Here is an 18,556-nt window from a genome sequence, read left to right on the forward strand (position 1 = left end):
GCATATCTTTTCAAAAAGGCATTAGGTATGTTCTCTGGTCCAGGTGATTTCTTTATATCAAGGCTAAGTAACATGTTTAAAATTCCATGTTCACTAATTACAAGGTCATCCAGAGGCGGCAGTGAAGCTTCAAATTTTGGAAAGATATTATTGTCATCAGTAAATACGGACATAAAATGTTCATTGAATACATTAGATACTGTTTGTGCATCACTGACCAGAACACCATTGATTTCAAACTCATTATTGATCCTCGAGGTTGGAGAGACCAAACGCCAGAATTTCTTGGGATACTCTGATATAAAGTTGGGTAAAGATTCATTAAAGTAATGCTGTTTGTCAGTGACAGTGCTCTGTTTTAGTTGATAACTAAGCAAAAGGATTTTTTGTTCTAATTCTGGAGAGTAACTATTTGCTTCTTTTTTTTCATTCGTTTCAGTTTTCTTTTTAGCTGCAGTGTTGCCCGAGAAATCCATGGGTTTTTTGTTTTTTTTAACAATAACCGGCAGGTGGCATTCAATACATTCATGTATCATAGCTCTAAACCAGTCCCAAAGTTTGTGAACACTGTGAGTGTTGTTACAAAACATATCAAAATTGAAGGAAAGAATATCAGCAATGGAAACATCATCAGCTCGAGAGAAGTTTCTAAAATGGATTTCAGAGCAATTTTTATCAACAGTCGGGCCGGAAAGGGTTAGTAGAACAGCCTTGTGATCAGAGATACCGGGTATCACTACACATTTAGCTGTATCTATAATTGTGCCAGAAACAAAGAAAAGGTCTAGCATGGATTTTGAATTCCCTTGTATTCGGGTCGGGTGCTCTACAGTTTGTGTCAAGTCATATGAGAACGCTATATCAAGCATGGCCTCACTTGATTCATCGCTATGGGTTTTGATTGCGAAAGTTGGCCAGTCAATATCCGGTAAATTGAAATCGCCGGCTAAAATAATCCTATCATTTGGCTTAACAAAAGTTCTCATATAATCTCCTAGGTTATTTAAAACACTGACCGGTGATCCAGGCGGTCTATACAAAGCCCCTAAAATATACCGGAGATTGTTGTGGTATGCCTTACAGAAAATGCATTCAATATTAGGCACATCAGGCATGCTCAATATATTTAAATAATTTTTAAAGATTATGGCAACTCCTCCTCCTTTGCTACCACGGTCTTTCCTAAGTGCACTGTAGTCAGCTGGCGCAAATTCGCTATCGTAAACGGTTTCATTTAACCACGTCTCTGTTAAAACCGTGATATCTGGATCTTCGCAAAGTAAAATTCCTTCTAACTCACTAATTTTTTTTATTATGCTTCTGCAGTTTACATTTAATATTTTTAGTGATTTAGGAACATGCTTGTACTGTCAGTTATTTTTACTGTTTAACTTGAAACGGGCACCTTTCACTTCATCCCAGCCGTACATTACACTGTCAACAGACAATTTATTGTGCACCAATTTCACTTTGGCCCCATTATCTTTTTCCTGTGTGGCACTCTTCCACAGGTGCTTTCGTATTTCCCGCATTCTGGTAGAAGTCTTCAGAGATTGAAGTTGCGGAACCCTTTAGCTTGTAGGCTGATTTTAATGCCGAAACCTTTTCTCGGTAATCTATAAATTTCACTATCACGGGGCGTTTCTTATCTCCAATTTTGCGACCAAGTCTATGACACCTCTCAGTGCCAGTGACAGTTAACTCTAATTTGTCTTGAAAGACCTCAGTAATAAGTTTTCTTTCAAGATCAGCCACTGTCTCTTCATCCTCCTCAGCTAATCCGTATATAACTAAATTGTTTCTGCGACTCCTATTTTCCAAGTCATCGACTTTGGAGATGAGTGCTGATAACTGCTTGTCAACCTTCGCGACAGTGTCCTCTATTACATTCACACGGTTGTTCAAAGCGTGCAAACCTACCAGCTGTTTTTCAAGACCTTCTATGCGGTCGGTCAGAGCTGAAATGTTCCGCTCAATATCGGTTTGAGAGTAATGTAAAGCTTCCACAGCTGCGGTCAATTTTCCCTGGCCGTCCAGTAATTCTGAAAGCATTTCTTTTTCTGTAGGGCCCGGATTTGCCTCTACATCGCCACATACCAACAGGTCTCTTGGTATAGAAATGACATAGTCGAAAACATTCATCAAAGGTAGTGGGCTGGGCAGCAGCACTAAGAAGCGGTTATCACTTCGATAGCATTTAGTAGGTAAGTACCGACTAACCTGCAGCACAAAACAGAAAGGGTTCCTTAGCATGTTGCCGCTGAGGCTGCTGCCATGCCCACTGATGAGGCTCAGTGCTGTCTCTCCTTTTATAGCTGGGAATCGGGTCATGTGGTCCGACGTAACCGCTGTTGGCATAGGCGTGGCGATGATAACTGGCGCTGTTGGATCATCCACAAGGCAGATGTCACCGACACATGTAGACGATACTGGATACGCCCCAAGGCTTTCATTGTGGCGTAATGCAGCGCGGAAACTGCATGACAATAGCTCAGTTCGCAGCAGAAGCGCCACAACCTGCAGCACAAAACAGAAAGGGTTCCTTAGCATGTTGCCGCTGAGGCTGCTGCCATGCCAGGGCTGACCTGCGAAATTTGAAAGACAGCGTGAAGCAGCAGCAAGGGCAGCCCGACAAGACCATCTAAATCTTGTCCGCTATCATTGCAGCATCAAGAGCGTGGCCAGTATTTCATCGGTGTTGGAAGCAAGCGTCGGCAAGGAAGGCAGCCAGCGTGACGACAACAATACGCCGGTGACGTCACGTCCACCAGGGAAGCGCCTGCTACAAAAAGGGTCGCGTTTCCACCGAGGAATCACTTGGCAGCAGCAAGGGCAGCCCGACAAGACCATCTAAATCTTGTCCGCTATCATTGCAGCATCAAGAGCGTGGCCAGTATTTCATCGGTGTTGGAAGCAAGCGTCGGCAAGGAAGGCAGCCAGCGTGACGACAACAATACGCCGGTGACGTCACGTCCACCAGGGAAGCGCCTGCTACAAAAAGGGTCGCGTTTCCACCGAGGAATCACTTGGCAGCAGCAAGGGCAGCCCGACAAGACCATCTAAATCTTGTCCGCTATCATTGCAGGTTAGAACGTTTTGCATACAGTGAAATTCCATTTCTGTCCTTTCTGCCCAAACTGCTGCCAACGCCGTTGCTTGTGTGCACTGTTTTGTTGCATTTGAGATGGGTGAATGTACTGAACTTAGGAAGGAAATGCGCGAATTTCAAGCAAAACTTGAACGGGATCTAAGAAAAGAGCTAAGGGAAGTAAAAGCAAGTCTCGAATTTTTCAACAAAGAATTCGAGGACAGCAAGAAAGAACGTGATGAGCTCACAAAAGTAAACAAAGAGCTCCAAGCGGCTAATGAAAAGCTATTAAAAGACTGCGAAGCGCTCAAAACGCAAGTTTTACAGCTCGAGGATCGAGTGACTTTCTCGGAGCAGTATTCAAGGAATCGGAACCTTGAGATTAAAGGGATACCTTTCTCTGAAGATGAAAACCTTCCTGATGCTCTTGATAAAATAGGGGAGGTTTTAAAGGAGCCTATTGCGAAAGGCGACATTGAAATTTGTCATCGCGTTCCTACAAAAAACCCCCACACTGTACCGAATATCGTTGTGCAGTTCAAAAGCCGTCCCAAGCGAGACGCTGTGCTCCAAAAAGCACGTAAAATGCGCTTGTCAACTAAGGACCTGGGTTTTTCACCGAGCTCGCCCCTTTTCATCAACGAGCATCTTTGTCCAGCGCTAAAGCGAGTACTTGGCATGGCTATTGAACAAAAGAAAGTTAACGGGTGGAAATTTGTCTGGACAAGCAATGGTAGGGTTCTTGCTAGGAAGGAAGAGTCGTCATCGATTCTGTACCTTCGCAATGCTCAGGACGTGGAAAAAATGGTTTAAGCGTCTTCACTTGTTTACATTTGGCATCTCGCCTGTAAAATGGCAGAGTCTCCATTCGACATAAACACCACGTTTAATACATCGAGAAAAATTGGCTTGAGTTCCTTTCATCTGAACATAAGATCAGCAAGGCATAAAGAAGATGAGCTTACTATCCTTCTAAATGAATTTGTTTTTGACTTCGACGTAATAATGTTGACAGAAACATGGTATTCAACAGCTACAGAGGTTTACAGGCGTGATGGATATAATAGTTTCTTCCTAAACAGACCTAATAAACAAGGTGGGGGGATTGAAATCCTTAGCAAAAATAATCTAGAATGTGAAATAATTCCTGAACTGTCTCTGTTGACTGAAGATTTTGAATGCCTATGCTTGAAATCGAGAAACTACATTTACTGCGTGATCTACCGACCACCAAACGGTCATTTCAATAATTTCATTTCCCACATTGAATTGCTATTCAACTACGTGAATGTAAATGATTTGGAATTATTACTTGCGGGTGATTTCAACGTTGATGTGCTAAAATCTTGCCCTGCGCAGGAGACCTTTCTTTTGACAGTAGAAGCAAATGGTCATGCTATCTTTACTAAAACTGCAACACGTGTTACAATGTACACAGAAACTTTGATAGACCTTTTTATCACTAACATTGATGCAAAAAAAGTAATATCAGGAGTTGTATGTAACGACATGAGCGACCACTTTCCCATATACCTTTTTGTTGAATGTGAAGATAAAAGAACGCATGCGCAAACTTCGACGACAGTAATTGTCCAGAACATCACCCCTGTAACCTTGGAATCTTTCTACTCGAGTCTTGTGAATGAAAACTGGGATGTTGTATTCCACTGTGACACTGCAGATGAGGCGTATGAAACATTCATATGCATTTTTAAGCGAATTTACTGTGAACATTTTAGAGAAATTATTTTAAAGCCACATCATAACAACCGAAAGCCCTGGATCAGCCGTGAATGTTTAAGACGAATAAAAAAGAAGGCTAGATTATATAAAAAGTTTGTCAAAACGAGGTCACTTTTAGATTTAAAAATATTTAAGCAATATAGAAATAAGCTGAATTCCTTCCTGAGAAATGAAAAGAGGCGTTTCTTGCAGCATCAGTTCCAACAGGAATCCTGTAAAGATAGTGCAGACGTATGGAAAAAACTAAACAAGTTGCTAAACAGAACACCATCGTCGCCAGTTATCAAAGATCTCGTTTTTCAGGGCCGCCGCATACATGGTAGAGAACTTGCCGAAGAATTTAACAAATTTTTTAAAGATGTTGTCAGCAGTTCTCAAAACCCTCAATCTCTGAGCAGCACAATTCCTAGGAATAGCCGCAGCATTTATTTTGATCCGACAGATGAATGCGAGGTATGTAATATATACAACTCGTTGCAAAATAGCAAATCACGTGATATTGATGGCATACAAATTATTCCAGTTAAATATGTGCTGAACGTAATTGCCCCCCTAATGACTTATATATATAATCTGGCGTTATCAACAGGTTGCTTTCCCAAATTAATGCAGATCTCCAGAGTGATTGTACTTTTCAAGAGTGGCGATAAAAACGATATGTCCAACTATCGACCGATTTCTATTCTGCCGATTTTTTCTAAGGGCCTAGAAAGAGTAATTCATAAAAGACTCATGAACTTTTGCAATAAACTTAACCTCATTAATCCGTCACAGCATGGTTTCCGCCCAAACAGGTCTACTGAAACAGCCTTACTAATGCAAAAAGAGATAATCCTGGAGGCACTTGAAAATAGGGAGATGTGCATAGGTGTTTTTGTGGATTTCTCGAAGGCTTTTGATCGTCTAAACCATCAAATACTACTCAACAAGCTAGAAAAATATGGAATCCGTGGTACTGCAGCTTGTCTACTAAAGTCCTACCTACAGCATCGATATCAATGTGTAACAATAGATCAGCATGTTTCAACTCTTCAACCTATAACCACTGGAGTTCCACAAGGAAGCATTTTAGGACCGCTACTGTTTATTGTATACATAAACGACATAACAAATATCAGTAACCTTCCAAAATATGTTCTGTATGCAGACGATACCAGTCTCTTATTTAGTGGCAATAATATTCCATTGCTCATTTCAAACACAAACAGTGTGTTAGAAAAGTTGAAATCGTGGAGCACAGCAAATTCCTTGATAATAAATAGTAAAAAAACAAAAGCGGTACTTTTTCATTACCGGCAGAGTGCCGTTACATCAGATCTTAGGCTAAAAATAGACAACTCTATTATAGAGGTGGTTGACACAGTAAAAACACTAGGAATTTTCTTTAACAAGAACATGAGCTGGGACCCTCACATTAGCTTCTCTTTAACCAATTTATCAAAGTGCGTCGGAATTCTCGCGAAATTTCGCTCCTATCTACCCGTATCGATTAAATTAATAATATACAACACATTATTCATGTCGTATGTTAACTACTGTTTCCTTGTCTGGGGCTCTACTACTCAAACTAACCTGCACAAGATATACATGCTGCAAAAGAAAGCAGTACGTTATATAGCAAATGTTGACTACCTCGCACATACCGAAGAACTGTTTAAGAGATTCAAAATCATACCCGCTCATAAGCTATACGAATTTTTCTTAGCCATAAGATATAAAAAATCCATTTCTCACGGTGACAATTTCTTGACAGCATTGTCATCCCTCGAAACAAACTCAACACCATACTCGTTTCGAAAACACGAACGTTGGACCATTCCCTTTTGCCGTACAGAACATGGTCGACAGATGATGCGTCATGCAGTTCCAAGGTTACTAAACAAATTCATCTTTGAACGTTTTTCTCTTGAAACATCTAGTACACAAACTCTAAGAAATCATTTTTTGTAAGCCACTGTATTCCCTTTGTGTGAAAAGTGTGACACGAATGACTTTTGCATCTATGTTAACACCAATGTATTGCGTATTAATGAACATGTACCAAGAGTTTATATCGATTGTTCTGAATTTTTTGTATTATATTCTGTTAGGTAGCGTGTGTGGATTTTGTACTTAAAAAAAAAAAAAAAAATTTTGCCCTTGCTGTACGCCATGTAGGGGGGCTCGGGCTCCCTCAAGCGAAAATCGTTCGCTTTTTGCCTGAGCCTGCCCACATCATAATGATGTAAATAAAACTGACTTGACTTGACTTGACTCTAGTGACATATGTGACGGTGCCAACGAAATCAAATCTGAGGTGAAAGAGCTACGGAAAGAAGTTCAAAGACTGACTGAACAAAATGAAGAACTAACTGCTGAAAACCGAAAGCTGACCGAAAAGAATGAAGAACTCGAGCAGTATATGAGAGCGAGCAATTTGGAAATAAAAGGTGTACCTCATGAAGGCAATGCAGTAGACATAGTGAAAAGGATTGGAAGCCTGGTAGACGAGCCAATTGTTGATTCTGATATCGATGTGTGCCACCGCGTCAGTACCTTGAAATACGACGAGAAGAACATTGTCGCCCGTTTTGTGCAGTGCATAAAGCGCGACAAACTCTTGTTGAAATGTAAGAAGCAGAAAATTGACACCAAAGACCTTGACTATGGCGGCGAAGGCATTCCTGTGTACGTGAGCGAACACCTGACTGGCACAAGCAAAAAACTCGGTGCAGCCATTGAGGTCCAGATGGAAGTTTGTGTGGTTTGCTCACGGCCGAATTCTGGCTAGGAAGGACGAGGAGGCAGACATTGTGAGGATAGCAAATATGGCAGATATTGCGAAGATTTCAAGCTAAATGCCATTACCCGCATTTCTATGTGCTACAGAAACCCCTAAAATGGACAGGCAGGGAAATTGTTGTTCCTATTATGATAGCCCTACATTCAACAAAACGTACACAAATAGGAATGGACTGCTTGCTACGATGCATTGAATATGAGAAGTGTTAAAAACAAGATAGATGATTTCGAAATGTGGCTCGACTCACATATGGTAAAATTTGATGTAATTGTCCTTACTGAGACATGGTTGACGAATGCCGGTGTGCCGGCACACAATCAGGGTTATAAGAGCGTAACCATTAGTAGAGAAAATAGGAGAGGCGGCGGCATAGCCATATACTTCAGAAATTGTTACCCATATGTAATTTTTGATCATCTAACTAAGTTGAACGAAAATATCAAAAGCCTTTTTGTTAAAATATCTAATGTGGTGATCGGTGCACTGTACAGGCCGCCATCTGCCATTGTAGCGGAATTTATAATTTTTTTCGAAAACGCCCTGGAATCACTTGGGAATCTATCTGCCTCTTTTGTTCTCAGTGAAGTGAACATTGATACACTATCTGATGGTCCATGCGCAAAGGAGTTTCTAGATATTGTTCATGAGCATGCTTGCAAAAATATGATAATGCTACCAACCAGGATATTGTCGAACTTCAAATACAGCCACGTGTATTGATGTCTGCGTCACGAACATTGAAGTCGAGAATCTGTCTGGTGGTGTGATAACAAGCAATATCAGTGACCACATGCCAATCTTTTGCCTGGTCTCTGTCGCAGAGAAAAACTGTGGCAAAGGGAAGCGTAACAGGTTACTGGTTCGTACAATGAACGAAAACACGTTGGAAGACTTCCGTTCTCTTCTAGAGCAAGCAGACTGGGATCCCATATTTAAAGACACCATCCCAAAATCAGCCTATAAAAAGTTTCTTCTTCAGTATCTTTCGTGCTATAATGCAGCTTTTCCTCTGCGAGGAAGTAAGACAATAAACAGAAAAATAAGAAAACCTTGGGTAACAAAAGATCTATATAAAAGAATAAAAGAAGGGTATAAAATGTACCATGCTTTCATAAAGAATCGTGATCCTACTCTGCTTGCTGAGTATAAAAAGTTCAGGAATAGACTGAATTTGGACTTGGAAAAAGCAAAATCCGGTTTTTATCAGAAAAAGTTTACTCAGATTAATCGAGACCAGAGAAAAATGTGGGACGTGGTTAACCACCTTATGAGCAGAAAGCAGACACGAGATGGTGTGCAAGAGATACTGAGCGGCAACGAGCACGTCGATGCACAGGAACTGGCAGATAAAATGAATCGTCACTTTGTTAATATTGGCCACTATGATGGGCAAAATACGTGCACAGATAACCACCCGCAAGGACATAACCTGCCAGAATCGATCATGCTTTTGCCATCTACTCCTGCTGAAATTGAGAGAAAAATCGCGCAACTAATGAATGGTGCCGCAGCTGGTGACGACGAAATAAAAGCCCTGCCGCTGAAATACACCGCATCTATTATTAGTCCAATACTGGCACATATTATTAACACAATGCTTGAGTCTGGAGAGTATCCTGAAGAACTAAAAATTGCCAAAGTCACACCCGGATATAAAGGTGGTGGAGTACTAGACATTAATAACTATCGCCCGATTTCTGTCCTGCCAGTTTTTTCAAAAATATTTGAAGGTGTTATAAGTTACCGACTCGTGTCTTTTTTTGAAAAGCATCAGATTATAACCTCTGCTCAGTATGGGTTTCAAAGGAAAAAATGAAACGGAAATGGCCCTGATTCATATTAAAGAAAAGATTGTGGAAAATATTGAAAACAAACTTTTGACCCTAGGATTATTTTTAGACTTAAGAAAAGCTTTCGATACTGTACAGCACGACATTTTGTTTAAAAAGCTTCATGTGTACGGCGTACGAGGCGTAGCATTGAATTTATTAAAAAATTATCTAAGTGAACGCTGCCAGTATGTTGACATGAATGGCGTATCATCCAGTAAAATGAGAATTCTATACGGTGTGCCCCAGGGATTCATCTTAGATCCACTTATATTCTTAGTATACATAAATGATACGGTGTGCCCCAGGGATCCATCTTAGATCCACTTATATTCTTAGTATACATAAATGATATTACTTCAATAAATGGCTTTTCTGATATAGTTTTATATGCGGATGATACGAATGTTTTTTTCACAGGAGCAAGCAAAGAAAGCTTGGAAAAGGCTGCTAATGAATACCTAGGTAAATTATCACGGTGACTTTCAAACAACAAATTGAGGTTAAACACAGGCAAAACAAAGTACATAGTTTTCAAGCCGATAAGTAGGCGAGACTACACAACAATAAATATAACCTATGACGGAAATTTTATAGAGCAGGTAAAAGAACAAATTTTTGGGCATATGGTTCAGTGAAAAGCTTTCATGGACCACGCACGTTAATAAATTAACAGCTGAACTGGCGCAAATAACTGGCAGCATCTCCAAAATCCGGAACCTTATACCTACACCCTTAAAACAGATCCTATATTATTCCCTTTTTTACTCCAGATTGAGTTATGGAATATTAGTTTGGGGCACCACCACAATCTATAACTATAAGTTAATTGTTGCTCAAAAAAAGATACTACGCTTGTGTGAGAATTACAAAGGCGATAGACGAAACCTGCGAACCGGGCCTCTTTTCATTAAAAACAGTACGCTAAAAGCAAACCAACCCGCCGCGGTGGCTCAGTGGTTAGGGCGCTCGACTACTGATCCGGAGTTCCCGGGTTCGAACCCGACCTGTGTGCGATGTCAGTGCACGTTAAAGATCCCCAGGTGGTCGAAATTATTCCGGAGCCCTCCACTACGGCACCTAATTCTTCCTTTCTTCTTTCACTCCCTCTCTTATCCCTTCCCTTACGGCGCGGTTCAGGTGTCCAACGATATATGAGACAGATACTGATATGAGACAGATACTGCGCCATTTCCTTTCCCAAAAAAACCAATTATAATTATATAAAGCAAACCAGATCTATTATTTCAAACTACTGCAATGGATCTACCGAAATAAACTGCATGTCCCTCCGATAGAACATGTGAGCACATACCCGATCCGCGATCTTAAAAGGAGAGCGCCAAAGATACGAACCAATTACGGTAGGCAAACGATAATTTTTCAGTTCAGTAAATTGTTGAACCGCTCTGAAATAGACGTTAACTTCAACAAATCCTTTGCTATTATTAAAAGTGTATGTAGAAGCATCTTGGTTAACTCCGGAATTTCATACACGGCTCATTGACTTGCTTTAATGGTTGAATAACCATATTCTAGATTTTTTCGGGATGTGTACATGAAAATTGTATTGCCACTGTACATGTATTGCGGTTTACATTGTTCCAAAACCACATTATTTTGAGATTGCGGTTTACATTGTTCCAAAACCACATTATTTTGAGATTGTTTTTTCTCCTTTCGTGGTGTATATGGTTCTGACGTCTTATTGCGGGTTTCGCATTTGATGCATAATGTTGCCTTTGCTTTTTGTGTCGACTTGCAAGCGTAACCAGAAGTCTTGTTTTGTACTGCATGATTGAATTGTTTCGGACTGATATACAGGGTGGTACATTTTTTTTTTTTGCCTTTTGAAAACTTGTATTTTTTTTATTGCAATCATACTGACCCAAGTGTATCTGCGAGATTTGTTCATCGATGCAACCGCATGTACAAGGGGCCAAGGCTTCGTCAGGCTCTTAGCCTTTAGCCTTGGCCTCCTCTTAGGCATTTACTGAGAAAAAAAATAAAGGAAAAAAAAATTCAGCGTCACTTTCAGTGAGTGACACTACTTCAATATCATTCGTGAAGTACAACACGATGATCTTTATTGACTCGCGCTCTTCCCTGTTGTGTTAAGAGCTGTGGAGCATACGCGTGAATCAAGTTGAACGTGGCATTTCTCAAAGGTAGGCACTATTGCACCCTTTTGACAACTGCCCTTTACACTCAATCTTGAAAGCTGGTGGCAACCGTCGAGGCTTCAGGTTCACGCAAATTACGGGGTATTTTTCCTGTTTGTCACCTGTCTCGAAATTTAACGAGCGGCCTTTTTGTGACTACTAAATTTCGGGAAGCAGTTGTGATAGGTCCCTTACAGCTACTTTTTCTGAGGTTATTTGCAGGAAAAATATTTCGCAAGGTGTTTGTGATTCGTAAAAAACGTGAAAATTAGGTCCTCGTAGAAAGTAATCATTTACAGTACAGTCAAACCTCGATATATAACGAACACAGATATTTCGAGTTATTGGCTATATCGAACTCTCTGTAAATATTTTTGACAAACTCATGCAATTTCTATCATTATATATCAAATGCAGCTGGCCATGAAGCTGATATATATTGAACTCCTGAGTAGAGCACTGCATGTTCTCGGGCCGGCCCCGAAAGCCCGGGCCGGCCCCGAAAGCCCGGGCCGGGTCGAAAAATGTGCTCTTTGGCCAGGCCTGAGCCGGCCTCAGTCCCGTACATAGAGGGCTGCGTACGGCTTTCGATTGATTATTGTAGGGCGAAGTACAGGTGGGGTGTTCTAGTAGCGACACAGATGATATACGGCCGTGGTGTTCATGATGTCCATTGGCACTTATTTACTTATGTTTGGTGTCTGCTATAGGGGCATGTTCTTACTAGAGAAAAAGTACAAGTAATGCTAATTTTTGTTTTCGACTGCTCCCCGAAACATCTAGGAACTGAGAGAATCCCAGGGCTAAAATCTTTCTAGTGGTTTATTAATAAACCACTGCTATTACTTTATTTTACTCATTGCACAGTGAGTGATGATGAATAAAGCCAGTTTACAAATAAGCTTCTCTCACTCCGTGCGAGTAAAATAAACTGGCTTTATTCATCATCACTCACTGTGCAATGACCTTGTTCAAGGAAAAAGCAAATTACTTGGGAAGTAATTTCGGACGCGCATGCCTCGCCGCGTTGAATGACACAAGAGAAATTAAAAAGAAATTGCGCAAAGGGCTCCACTACAGCGGCTTTCTTAATGGAGCTTTGAAACATCTGACACAGCTCGTTTGCACGAGTGCGCTCGCCTACTAAGTACACCACACCACTGACTTGGCTGTTTCAGCTGTCAGCAGCACACGCCATCAGATCTGCCAGAATGCGCTCCGCATATGCTCATTTTTGTGGTATCGCTCGCGACTGGACATTTGGAGTTTCATAATAAGCGCTGGAGAAGGGCCTTTGTTTGAATTTTGATGGGCAGTGTTCTAATGTAGCATTTGACAGTGTGTCCTCGTCTCCCAATACGCATCTCGACGCTACGAGAAAGGCCATTGGAGAAGAGCATATTTGTTTCGGCCACATAGGGTCTTCGAAGACGTACTGCGCAACAAAGAGGCGCTTCTATTACTTTTCGCACCACAGGCACGCACCCCATGAGGCCGTAATTCAACCTGTGAAATAGTGCTCAATAAAAAATGAAATTCCATTGCCACGGCTTCAAGTACGTTTTAATATTTCGACATCACGCGTAGTTAAAAAATGACTGATTAAAGCGCAAAGTTTATTGCGTGTTCATGCAACTCTTTTCGTTTTGCTCTCGGAGAGGCTAGTCCCAGTCAAGATCACTACCCAAAACGCCAAGCCTTGTGTTCTCTTCCTTGTGTATTTATCGAGCCAGTTTTTTCCATTGTGATTTTAGCGCCTTTGCCGGCCACTTCTTTACTTGTGCAGCATGAGACTATTTGCACTCTGAACCATTTACCACTTGAGCTGTTACGGAAACGGGCCTGGTCCCGGGCTGGGCCTCACATCAAGCCTGGCGGGCCGGGCCCGGGCTCAGTAAAGTGATAATGTAGCGGGCCTGGGCTGGGCTCAGGCTTGAAACCGCGGCCCTGGGCCGGGCTCTGCTCTCGAGTATCAAATGGTGTCCACTCGGATGGCAGTTGGCAGGCTTCGCCGCACTTTTCCTTTCTGGAATCGCTGTGAATCGATTGTTGCCACCTGGCAGGACCAGGGAAGCTGTGTTTCTGTTCTTGCCGGTAGGATTTAGCAGCAGAATTTTTGTCTCGCAACTGGTTTTGTTTCATCTATAATGCCACCTCTTGAGAATTGGCACATTTTGCAGTGCTAGAATCGGCATGTTTTGCAGTGCTTATCATCACCATGAAAAGTAGTCTTTTATTTTTATAGAGTTTGATGTTTAATTTCTTTGTAGAGTTGATTTTTGTAACACCACATTACTAAATTAAGCCTCCACTGGTGGCAACAAAGAGCAGAATGCATTGCCATCATGTTTTGAAGTTTACATTCTTTAACCCCCAGAAAAAGTACTTACCCTCTTTGGGTTCGTTTCTGTGGATTGGGCTCAAGAGTGTTGCAGCATTATTCACACCAGCCTAGCAAAAAGGGAGACTAGACAAAGCAAGCTCTTGATAGCATGAACGTCCAGCGTTATCTCTTCCTCTGGCCAGAGGGTTTCTTTTGTATTGTACACGTGTGCATTTAATTTGCGCCTTGTATGATGGTTCCGTTTTTGTAAAATTCGTGATGTATATATTCTTCCCTTCCCGTAATAAATTTCAGTTGAAGTCGGCGCCTGCTTTGTCTCGTCTCCCTCTTGTCTGTGTTTGCTGTGCTGTAGGGAATCATCATGAACTCGCCCTTCACTCATCAGCACTCCTCGCAGTGCTGTCAGTTTGCTTTGCGCAAGCACGCTGAGGGGACTTTGCTCACACAAGGATGCTTCAGCTACCTTTGCAGTGGTGTGCTTTCCATGTTAAGTGGGCCTAGCGTCGTGTGCATATCATCCTCTGCAGATACCTTTGCGTCTGCACTCTTGTTTCTTCTCTGTGAAGGTTAGCCTGCTTGCATGGCACTTATCTGTAGAGCAGCTCCTCTGGTGGTGAGGCTTGTTTTGAGAGCACCAGGCACTACGAGCAGTGTTTTTCTCAAGGAAGCACCTTTTTGGTGCTTGTGGGGAGAAGACCCAGTATTTGGCAGGCCACTTTGGAGGTACTGGCGTTTGGTCACAGTGATAGCTGTTATATTCCTTGGAATTAATTGACGCGACATGGTCCATTGGGATGTTTTCAAAGGATGTGCAGGGAAGTGTCCTGGAATGAATGCACCAGCTTGCAGTCTTGTATTTGAGTTCGCAATCCATACGTGCAGTTCTGGACATTAGAAACATTGCAACTTCAGGCTACGTTGGACCCAGTAGCAAAACAAACTAATGGCAGACAATACGTGTTCAGTTCGTGCTCAAGGCTCATGCATTCCCGGAGACAGTCAAACTGTGATACAGCGAATTATTGGCTATATCGAACTCTTCTTAAATATTATAAACACATGCAATTTCTGCTCGCCCTGCTCGTATGCCCGGAGGCGCTACACAAGTGACTGATAGTGATGTGGCAAATGTTCGGTCCAAGGTTTGCACTTTTATCGCATTATTTCGCACTCTGCAACAGTGCCATGGAAAACACAGCGGCATGGAGGGTTGGTAGCCTGTTCATGTCTCTCGCACCTGTCGGCAGATCCCCGGAAGCATCTGCATGGACGTCTGTGGTGTTGCAGCTTTCGCTCTGACCTACCACTTTCCACACGACACGGCTGTAATGCGGGGAAGCCACCCTAGCTGGTGCTTAGTTTGCGATCGTTTTGTGCTGACAGTGCTGTATGTGGAAGTTGACTTTTTTTGTGGCCTCTGAAATGAAGCGAAAACTTGAGAAAAGGTTTCTCTAGTAAGGATTGCCTAAAACTGTGCTGCTCTTGTGACATTTGACTGTAGTATCAATGCATCGTTGAGTCCTTTTTTGTGCTATCACCATGGCCATTATTGTTGCAGTAGTTGCAGATGAGATTTTGTGGCTTGATGGCCTTTATTGCTCCCCTGTCCTGGAACGATGGATGAGGCAGTCATTTTTGGTGATTGAAGTATTCTTTGCATGACTGGTGGATCATTCTTGTGTGCATGACTCATAAATATTTCATCCCAAGCATCAACAATGAATGACAGCTTCTTTGGTGCTTCTAGCTATATGCGTTCTTGAATGTGTGTACACACAAAAGATGACTGCTCTTATGCATTTGCATACATTCAATGGAGGGAGACTTGAACCCACAGGAAGAATTTTCCATCTTGCCGTATGTTGGTTTTATCGAGGCATCATACTGTACTGTTGTGCGATGCACGAGCGGTGCTGTGACTAGTGGTAATAAATGTGTAGGCTGAGCTCGGTACTTTTTTATGCGACGGTCGGCCTTTTGATGGTGTTGCCATCTCGTGTTGCCGTGGGGTGTTAAATAAAAGAAAACAGAAGGGAACAGATGAGCTTCGCTGGCGGTCATTGCATTATACGCATCTGTGTGCAAGTCAGTCCAAAAGGAAGAGCAAAAAATAGGGGGGCTTGGAAGCTGCATCATGCAAGCATGCAGAAAATCGCACTGTGCTATTGCATTGTCACACATGATCAGGGATTAAGTTTGGTTTGGTTTGCTTTATGGGGTTTAAGGTCCCAAAGCGACTCAGGCTGTGAGGAACGCCGTAGTGGAGGGCGTCGGAAATTTTGACCACCTGGGGTTCTTTAACGTGCACTGACGTCACATAGTACACGGGCCTCTAGAATTTCGCCGCCATCGAAATTGGACCGCCGCGGCCGGGATCGAACCATTGTCTTTTGGGACAGCAGCTGAGTACCATAACCGCTGAGCCACCACAGCGGGTGATCAGGGAATAAGTGCCCGCCTGAATTTTTTTATTACCTTAAAGGTAAAAGTAATGACTACCAAGGCTGTGGTGCTTTGTGGTGTCTTCCCTCTTGTCCATGTTCGTCTTTGTTCTGTGTGAATGAAAGTACCAAGGCTGGTTAGGCATCTGGAAGAACTACATATTGGCGTGGTCCAGTTACGTAATACTTAGAAATACCACCCGAGCGAGCACCACTTCAACAAACTTTTCAAATTAACAAACTTTTGCAAAATATTGCACTGAAACATCAGTTGTGCCCAGTGCAAGTGACATTCAGTGAACTTAGTTCAGCACATTGAAACTCTCAGCGCAGCGAACATTTTAAAAAGAATGCATTGTTTTCATTTCTGAAACTCTGCAAGAGACCATCTGTGGGGTGGCGTACTTTCACTTGTGAAACTACGGGATGCTACATGTGCTTGAGGTTGCCATAATGGCTACACAGCAGACTTCCAGCCTGTGCACTAGTAGTAGAAGTAACTGAAAAGAAAATTCAAGCAAGAGAGCTACCATATTTAGTTGCGTAATTTGTGCAGTCCTAATTTATTACCTGGGTTTATAAAAAAAAAGAATCCTTTACTCACATATTTTACGCTGCCTGCCTGCCGTGCCAGACCACCAGCTTGCACACAGATGCACTCAAGGCAGGCTTGGGAAGATTGGTGCCATTGCATCGCTGTGTGTTGCTGTGAAATTTGAAACTGCCGAACCGTTTGCTGTTAGGTTTGTTGCTAGTCAGCTGGGTTGCACGGGAGGGTGCCGTTTTATTGCCTTTTATCTTTATTTGCCTCCCCTGCAAGGGCACCTTGAGCCTCAAGGTGATGGTGCTTGGTGCCACCACGGACCCTAGCTCCCATACCGAAGCTGTCATCCGCACCGTGACGATAGGTTTTAAGGTGAAGGGTAGAAACCATGAACGGTGGCGGTCGGGGCCCTGGTCAAGCCCCGGCCGACGGGCTCCCCATCTGTATACCAGGTGGGGGGCTCTGGGACCTTCTTGTGTCTATAAGGGTGAAGACAAGTGACAGAATAGGAACCCTTAATCCATACATGCCGCATGGATTCTCAATTTCCCCCCTCAAAAAAACGATCGGAACCGGAAACGGTACCACACCGAAGAAATCGCAGTTCCAACTGCAAAATCTACTGAAAATTTCCCACAGTTCCTGATAGTCCACGCTGTTGAACAAAACGCTCCAGTGGCAGCACTATCAGTGTTTGTAATACAAAAGTGGCTACTGGCTAACATAGGCGAGGAATATGAAGCAAAAAAATATCCTCAGGAGATCTTCTTGTACAAGTGAAATCCAAAAAGCAGAGTGATGCATTATGCAAGCAAGAGAAACTTGCCGATCTTGACATTACTGTAACACCCCACAGAAGCCTGAACAGCGTTCAGGGAGTAATTTCTGAGCGCTTGCTAATGGCAGAGGATGAAAAAGAGCTCCTCGAGAATTTGCGTAACCAAAACGTGACGTCCCTTTGCCGCATCACAATAAGGCGTAACGGAGAAGAAAAAACACCTCACATTGTTCTAACATTCGGCAGCACTCGTTTGCCCGAGTCTGTCCGAGTTGCATTCATCAGGTACCCAGTGCGCCCGTACATTCCTAACCCTAGGAGATGCTTCAAATGCCAAAGGTATGGCCATGGCAGCAAGACATGCAGAGGCAAGGAGACCTGTGGCAAATGTGCCGAAACCGAACATGAAACCGACAACTGCCAAGCAACTGAAACAAAATGTGCGAATTGCAAAGGTCCACACGCAGCCTACTCGCGAACCTGTGAAGTTTTCAAGAAAGAAAAACAAATCATCAATCTGAAAGTACGAGAAAATATATCTTACCCTGAGGCAAGGAAAAAGTTTAAGGAAGAGACAGCCAGGTCATATGTTGACGTCGTGCGCCGGGGGGCCGAGCGGCGTCTGGTGACAGTGGGCACACAGTACACCATCATTGATGTGTGCCTGCCCCGTCGCCCACTCGAACGGCACTCTGGTGTCGGCACCATTGACATTCCAGAGGTGCACCTGACGGCGGCCTCTGGCACAACCAAAGTTGGCGGGAGTGGTGATACACCACCCCAACTTCAGGCCACTGCCCAGGCAGGGCCATCCACATCTTTGACAGGTGCAGCCAAGGCTGCCC

At 42.8% G+C, this 18,556-nt stretch overlaps 2 protein-coding genes across 2 annotated transcripts in view; one reads left to right on the forward strand and one right to left on the reverse strand.

Moving 5' to 3' along the window:
- Positions 1-18,556, forward strand: part of ValRS (Valyl-tRNA synthetase) — a 359,853-nt gene that overhangs the window by 28,280 nt on the left and 313,017 nt on the right. The gene's annotated exons all lie outside the window — the stretch shown is intronic.
- LOC144113316 (uncharacterized) lies at positions 1,347-18,362 on the reverse strand. Its single transcript, XM_077646351.1, has 3 exons — positions 18,256-18,362; positions 18,025-18,139; positions 1,347-2,655 (listed from the first exon to the last, which is right to left on the reverse strand). Exons 1-3 carry the CDS (start codon positions 18,360-18,362, stop codon positions 1,480-1,482), a joined length of 1,398 nt encoding a protein of 465 aa, XP_077502477.1. The 3' UTR covers positions 1,347-1,479.

The sequence above is a fragment of the Amblyomma americanum genome, chromosome 1 (genome assembly GCF_052857255.1).
Source record: "Amblyomma americanum isolate KBUSLIRL-KWMA chromosome 1, ASM5285725v1, whole genome shotgun sequence".
Classification (NCBI taxonomy): domain Eukaryota; kingdom Metazoa; phylum Arthropoda; class Arachnida; order Ixodida; family Ixodidae; genus Amblyomma; species Amblyomma americanum.